Source organism: Idiotropiscis lumnitzeri, chromosome 11 (genome assembly GCF_059441095.1).
Source record: "Idiotropiscis lumnitzeri isolate Australia: NSW breed Sydney's pygmy pipehorse chromosome 11, RoL_Ilum_1.0, whole genome shotgun sequence".
In the NCBI taxonomy this organism is placed as follows: domain Eukaryota; kingdom Metazoa; phylum Chordata; class Actinopteri; order Syngnathiformes; family Syngnathidae; genus Idiotropiscis; species Idiotropiscis lumnitzeri.
This window is the reverse complement of record NC_142401.1, coordinates 18,157,823-18,165,400: the sequence shown is the minus strand read 5'-3', so window position 1 is coordinate 18,165,400 and position 7,578 is coordinate 18,157,823. Positions and strand designations below refer to the sequence as shown.

General features: G+C 41.8%; 2 protein-coding genes across 3 annotated transcripts in view; one reads left to right on the top strand and one right to left on the bottom strand.

Moving 5' to 3' along the window:
- The first annotated feature begins 67 nt into the window (after positions 1–67).
- On the top strand, positions 68–1,263 carry bcdin3d (BCDIN3 domain containing). Its single transcript, XM_088308124.1, has 2 exons — positions 68–290; positions 557–1,263. Exons 1-2 carry the CDS (start codon positions 87–89, stop codon positions 1,100–1,102), a joined length of 750 nt encoding a protein of 249 aa, XP_088164250.1. The 5' UTR covers positions 68–86; the 3' UTR covers positions 1,103–1,263.
- A 595-nt stretch (positions 1,264–1,858) lies between these two features.
- Positions 1,859–7,578, bottom strand: part of ppp4r1l (protein phosphatase 4, regulatory subunit 1-like) — a 17,682-nt gene continuing 11,962 nt past the window's right edge. For both annotated transcript variants that reach the window (XM_088308123.1, XM_088308122.1), the window contains 7 exons: positions 7,392–7,577; positions 5,996–6,157; positions 4,989–5,089; positions 4,783–4,903; positions 4,525–4,659; positions 4,295–4,436; positions 1,859–3,100 (listed from right to left, as the gene is read on the bottom strand). In XM_088308123.1, coding sequence (XP_088164249.1) covers positions 2,952–3,100; positions 4,295–4,436; positions 4,525–4,659; positions 4,783–4,903; positions 4,989–5,089; positions 5,996–6,157; positions 7,392–7,577 — 996 coding nt within the window. In that variant the 3' untranslated portion in view covers positions 1,859–2,951. The remainder of the gene's footprint in view (positions 3,101–4,294; positions 4,437–4,524; positions 4,660–4,782; positions 4,904–4,988; positions 5,090–5,995; positions 6,158–7,391; position 7,578) is intronic.

Sequence of the window (7,578 nt, the reverse complement as noted above, 5' to 3'; positions counted from 1 at the left end):
AAATTATACGTACGGATAGTGGACAGGTCAAAAACAAGTTATTTATATCTACCCGGAAGCATTTTATCCTAGCACCACACTTTACAATGGCAACATGCTTGAACGGAGCCGACGCGAATGAGGACATCAACGACCCCGGCGCGGCTCCGTATGGAAACTTTATCAATTATTACACTTTTAACCCACCGGAGAACCGATTAAGTATGATTCCCAACACACTTCTTCGGGATTTAGGTTACAACGACAGCCGTCAAACAACACTGCTGCTGGACGTGGGCTGCAACTCGGGGGTTTGTCGATTAACACCCATCGATCCATTATCTGAGCCGCTATTCCTTTTAGGGGTCGCGGGCAACTATTATATTTAGAAAGTATAATACCAATAACACTTGGCGTGTTATATAGTGGAAGAGGTTAATAAATCGTATTCAGTAAAGGTAAAAATAAATATATTTTTTAATAAACTGTTATGGGATACGAATAAACCGAAAGGTAGATTAAAGGTGAGCACGTTCTGGTGGTTAAATATCTGCATTGGTTTTCCCTCTTATATCAGGAACTAAGTGTAGCCATCTACAAGCATCTGGTGGAGACGCCAGACGGAAACAACATTCACCTCCTGGGCTTGGACTTGGACGAGGCGCTCATCCGGAGAGCCCGAGAGAACAACCCACTCCAGGCCCGCGTCACCTTTACTCATCTGGACATCACCGGCGACTGCGCGCCGCTGCGGGAACACCTTGCCCGACACGGGCGCTCCAGCTTTCATCTGTCCCTGTGTCTGGCCATCACCATGTGGGTGCACCTGAACCACGGCGACGCCGGCTTGCTGCGGATGCTCTCTCGCCTGGCCGAGCTCAGCCAACATCTGCTGCTGGAGGCTCAGCCCTGGAAGTGCTACCGCTCCGCGGCCCGCAGACTCAGGAAGCTTGGACGCTCGGACTTTGACCACTTCAAAAGCCTTCAAGTGCGCGGGGACGTGAGTGAACACGCCAGGCAACACCTGGAAAAACACTGTGGCATGGAGATGGTACGTAGCTTCGGCAACACTGCGTGGGACAGGAAGTTGTTGCTTTTTAAGCGGAAGTCACTCACTCAATGAACTCAATAGACATGCTATTCAACAGTGCCAAAAGCACTAGAAGTGTTTTTCAGACGGAAAAAAATAGTATTTCACAGTATTGTACTTTATAAAAACAAACGTCTAATACATTATTATTATATTTAAATAAAATGCAAAGAAAAGCTCTTTGGGCATCTTCATGGACATCTTAATTTCATGCTTCAATGTTCATTGACATTATGCCGCTCAATCAGTGGGTGCCATCCATGTCCCCCCCAGGATATTACAGGCATAATTTTAACAATAATTTAAGTCAAATTGATTTAATACACAATAGTTTAAATGTATCCTTTTTTTCAGAGCACATCCTTTTGTTAATCTAAAAACAAAAATGCCAACTTCCGTTTTAATTTTTGTGGCAATTTGAATACAATAATTGGAGAGTTCTTATTTTAACAAATAAAATTTCCAACCATTTAAATCTGTATTTCAAATATAATGGAAATTATAGAACCATACGAATTTAAAACAATGAAATGTAAAGTTTTAAATCTGTACATTCTATTTTAAATTAAAAATAATGTTTTTATTTTTAACAACTTATAGCTGCAGGAAAATGCAATCTTTATAAAATGTATGATGAAAAAAATAAAAGCTTTTTTTGGGGTCATTTTTAACATTTTATGGCTGCAGGCGATTTACCATGGCATTTTGTTGCCAAAAGATTGTTAATGTTGGAAAACTTTTCTAGTGAAAAAACATCAACAGGGTCTGTGGAAACAAGAAAAAAAAACGAATTTTCATCATTTTAATTACAGAGTACTAAAAATAACATTACATAAAATGTCTTTTTAAAAGAAACCATTGAATATTACAAAGGTCTGTAAATCTTGTAAAGTTAGGATATAAAATCTTTGAACAGTGGTGCATAATTGAGAAGAAAAATAATTTCCAATAAAATGTACAGTATATATTAACTGTTCTACTACGTAAAAAAAAAAGTATGAGATGGACAACACAAAACTGTGACATACGAGATGAGTCTTCGCTGCCGCCATTATTGCGACATGTACACAATTAGCTCTTCAAGTTCAGTCAACGTTTGTAATCATTAAGAAAAGGAAAAAAAAGACAAGGACCGACTACGGCGCCCCAATCTCAACCCCTCACTACACTGGCCTTGGTTCCATCACATCATACTTTAGCCACAGGTTTTTAAAACTGTACACAAAATGGAGGTGGAAGCCTCAAAAGTTGATCCGCCTCGAGGGGGAACGAGTCCTATATGCTACTGTACAAGCGCTCAATCAGATCCACTGACAGCTCACGGGAGAGACTATACACACAAAAAGGGGATTTTGTCGGGAGTGGGGGCCATGCTTACAATGTGCTCCAGCCCTTGTGAGGATGCTTTTTATTAGCTCACCAGATGGAAGCCAGCCACGTCCAGGAGGTATTTCGTCGTCGGCGTCACATTTTTTTGTTTTGGTAAACTGAGGAGGCGGAAGATGAAGAGTCTGGGTCCGAAATGGTGGCGTATAGCTTGAGTCCCCCTGAGTTAGTGCGAGCGTCAAAAGAGAAGGCAGACGCCGCCTGCTCCGTTAAGATGCTCAAAAAGGAGCCAAGAAATAAACAAAAAAAAAAAAGAAAAGACTTCAATGCTAAGCTCACACTTAGCTTTAGTGAGTCAAGCTTGTTAGTGTGGAGGGAAAAAAATTGAGTCCTGCTCATTTCCTGAAAACAGCTTTTGTGTGTAGCAACTCACCACAGAAGCGTGTGTGTGCTTGTGTTTTTGTGTTAGCAGTCACGAGGTGAGGCTGGGTGAGTTGAGGGGTTCTGGTTTAGGTGTGCTGGTAAAGACAAAGTAGGTCAACGGGTGTCCCGGAAGCTAGATGATGGGGGCTGTGTCCATTGTCAGGCCTTTGCTGGGGTCCAGGCTGGCAAAGAAGCGCACGTCCCTGTCCTTGTCCGACTGCAGCGCCATAACGGTTTCCTCCAGCTCGTCTGACGAGGCACAGCCCGCTTCCTTGAAGTAGGCTGAACATGCAACACAGCACAAGTGCAGGAGGGTGATTGGCAGATAGTTAGTTTAGCTTTAGTGCCAGGCTTCCAAAAGGAAGGCACGGCAGAATAGGCACAACACAACACATTCAAGCTACGTTGACATTCGGACTTGGAAAAGCAAGCCATGGCATCTGGGTCTGCCTTAAAATGTCCATATTTCAGCCTACAAGAATGTCACTTTGAACTTGATTAAACACAGTTTTAGTTTGGTTTCATCTGTCTCACTCAAAGTAGTCTCACTGTAGATGATGCGCATATATCATATATGCGCATCAACTACGGTTGGAGTACAAAGTTTATTTAAGACTATTAAATTACCAGTAACTCTGATGAATAACCACTTGAAAGCATACTGTGCTGCGATCCACTTAGTTTTTCATTTGATGTAGCGTTATTGAAACTAGAAATAATTGTAAACAGCACACTGTGTAATAAACCTCAATATTTTCGCTGACCAACTCAAACTAGTGACTGTATTTCTAGCTGGAAAACACAAATTTCTCTCCTTCCTCAACGTCACTTCCCCAAGACAGGAATGTGCAGTTGAAGATGACTCAAAAATGCCTTGCTATGTCCAAGCACTAAATACGAGCGTTTCCCTCTCATACATGTTCCATCATGTAAAGTTATGTTGATTTTTGTTTTAGTGACTACAAGGATATGAGGACTCAGCTGTCCTCTTGTATTTTATTATTCATGACCTATTATTTCTGTTGCATGCACAATATGTGCGTGGCCACTCACAATGGCTGAAAACTGCGCCAAAGCAAATAAATTGCACCAACGTTACAGTATTCCTTCATCTCTAACCATTTTCAAGCTACAAACTTTCGAAAAAAGACTTAAGTCTTGTCAATTCTTACTGCTTCTATCTGGAGGCGGTTAATGGTAACTAAACATTGGAAGCTACTATTTAATGTCCTGACGTCACCTAATCATGAACGAGCGAGCTATTACCATTTTATTTGAATACATTTCAAATGTTCTAAAAAAATTCTACATATGTTTACATAGTACGATTCTAATTATTTATAATTTATCTTAACGAAATGCGTTCAACCAGCCTACATGGTTTAGGATGGACTACAAACACAAATCCAACCCACAATAACAAAATGTAATTAAAAGAGTTCTGGTTGGTTACGGTGTTCCCATTTAGCGCCGTACCTTTTTCCATGACGCTCTGTCGCAAGGCCTTGGCTACCAACACGCGCACGTTGGCCACCGGGTCGGATGAGAGACTGAGTAGGCTGGGCAGGAGGTGCTGGCTAAACTGTTCCATGGGCATGCAGTCCTCCTCCACCACCGCCTGGACCATGCAACAAAGCGACAAATGAAGCGCATGTGCAGTTGTATAAGGACTAAACACCAAGACACTTTGACGCCAATTCACTCACCTGGCAGATGAAGGCGAAAGCTTGTCGTCCCACCCACTTGGGACAATGGCAGAACCTGACGGTGAGCTCGTTGATGAAGTTCACGCCCAAATCATCGGCACCACTCGAGTATAACTTCTGGAGGATCTCCACCACCTGACAACAGAACGCCAGAATAGGATGATGTCCAATTATGGTACAAGGAAGTCTGGATCCACTTGGTTTATCTACATATCAAGCCATTAAAGCAAAGAACCTTAACTCTAATAAGCGACGCACCAGTTTGTAGGAAATCCACCTGACTTCCGAGACCTTGTCGGAGCAGAGCGTGAGAGCGATCTGCCTGAGGTAGTCGTACACGTCGTAGTGGCTGTACAACTCGATGATCAGGATCAGTTGCCTAAAGGGAGAGCCGCAGCGTGGCAGGAAGCAAGTTAATTTTCCAAAAGCGTCACAGCAAAATAGGAAATGTCAGCCAAACGCACTCTGCCAGCTCGTATCGGAACCTCCAGTTGCGACTGTTGTCAGTCACCATGAACTCCTGCAGCTGGTACAAGTATTCTCTCCTCTTGTCCGCATGAAGCAACTGTAAGCACAAGATCAAGAACATCAACATGAACACATTCGCGGCCTGCCAAATTGGTGCCAAAGCAACAAGTGGCACAAGCATTCTAAACATTGAACAGCTGAAATGGCAAAAGAGTAACAATGATTTAGGATCTATTGCCAAAATTGTGAGTTCTTTCTTTTGACGATGGTTAGAATAGATTACATTTCGTAATTAACATTCGTGAACGAGGTCTAATTTGTTTTGGCATTTAGCTTACTGCCTGAACAAGGTGCAATTCGATCAGTGATTTTGCACCCTAAATGGGCTGCCCAATTAAACATTTATGTTGCGGATGAAACAGGCTGCCCATATGGTTTGTACTAAAGACCATTTTGTACTAAAAGAAAATTATACTGTAACGGCTAATGGCAAATTTGAACTGTTCAATGGAACGAGTATCTCCATATTAGCTGACGTTTTTTTTTTCTACGCTTAAAAATGAAAGAAAAAAAAAGCCCTTTTCCCATTTTCTTTAATAAAGAAACAACATTTTGGTGATACACACTTTTGATGATAAAGCGAAAAAGGTCAGGAGTACTTGTTGAGTGATAGTGGACTTAATCCTGTCACGCTTGAATATATTATACCTTCAACGAAAATTATTTTTGTTTGTTTGTCTGGGGTTAAAATATAGACAAAATGTAGATTTTCATTAAGCAGCGACAATAAGGGAAAAAGGAGTTTCTTTAACGTCAGCTTTACAAGATCTTTTAACAGAGTTGTGTCAAAGCGTGGGCAAAAAGTAGCAGCTTCTAATCCAAAAAGTACGGTATATCTTATTTAAAATACGTATTAGTGTGGGCTATCAAACAACTTGCTAACAAATGTCCTTATGATTCTTTATTGCGTTTACAATGGGCCGAGCAGAAGCTCCAGGCCTACCTTGAGGAAATCGTAGAGGTGCTTTAGGACGCCGATGCGGACCTCATCCAGGTCCTTGAGGAAGCCGTTGAAGATGGGAACCAGATCCGCCGCCGTCAGCTGGTCGCCCAGAATGACCGCCAGTTCATGGATGGAAAACGCCAGCGTGCGGCGCACTTTCCACTGCGAGAAAGGAGGCAGACGCGCAAGTGGAAGAGCAGCTTGTAAAACATCGAGCATGAAAGGTAGAGCACTTGTAGCAAAACATCTGGGCTTTATGGCAATAAACTCCTCCAAAAGACCACCAACATTTTGTTAAAATATAAAACTCAAGCCCACATTTGGAATGTAATCATATTTTCGAAATTAGGACTGCATGTGGCGACAGTGTAAAATGAGCTTAAAGGAAGAAGAAAAGATTGGTCAGTTTGCTGCACAAACGGGGGTGTCCATTTCCCAATTAATTTGTTGTTAAAACAGGGCGCCCATTTATCTTGTTGCCTAAATGAGGTAGGCATTTACTATTTATTTTACTGCCTAAACAGACAGCCCATTCACTCGATAGTTGGCTACCTATTTATCATTTAACTGGCTGCCCATTTGCCTTTTTTTGTTTGCTGCCTCCCCCTTTACCTTTTTAGTTTGCTACTGAAGCGGGCTGACCTTTTATTTACCATTTTACTTGCTGCCTAAACAAGTCGAAAGGGGGATGATTCAAGGTCGCAAGTGGTCACAAAGACATTCTTCAGTTTTCATAGTCGCAAACAGTTTTTCTTGTCACAAGGAAATAATGGAAACTTGAAGGAACCTTGACGAAAAATCAAGGACCATGTTTGCAAACCTTCACGGCTCTGTGGGGTACCGGCTTGAAACTTTCTGCCTCAACATGCTGTTTGCAAGCAGTTTTATTACCCATTTAGTTTGCTGCCAGAAAGACTGCTGTAGAAATTGAAATGGAAAGTAATGGTTGTCAAAGTCTGGTTCATGACCATTTCATCATTAAATTAAGGTTAATTCTTTTTTCCCAATGTCTTTGATTAAGGTTTTCTAAACAGCTTAAAATCCTCTTATTCTTTTAGTCATTTAAAAACCTACTATTATTTCTGTAATTTGCTTTTAAATGTTTTTATTCTTTTCCGTTTATGTGTTTAAATGTGGTCACGGTATGTTCTTTTAGTAATTTTTCTAAGCTAATTTTGTCGTCACTTCGTTACTTGTGAAAGTTGTGAACTCTGGTGTTTAGAAATGCTTGCAGGTGTTTCTTTGCTTATGTGAAACACTTTACGTTGGCTTGTGTATGAAATGTGCTACATAAAGCAGCCTTGTACAAAAAGAAAGAAAATCAAGTACATCAGCATGTTTCATCTGTCAGACGTGCATTTCCACACCAAAGAGGTTTTGCTTGTTCTAAACCTACCTGGACATCAGTGGCCAGCGTTTCGTAGGTGTCCTTGAGACAGTGCCAGTTCTGTCGGCCCAGAGTCAGCGCCACGCCTGGCAGGCTGAAGGCACAGTGCTTAGCTATCTCCGTGTCCACCGTCTGAGCCCGTGCCGGGTCAGTCATGGACAGGTACTGATCCAACAGCTGCTGGGGGATAACATTC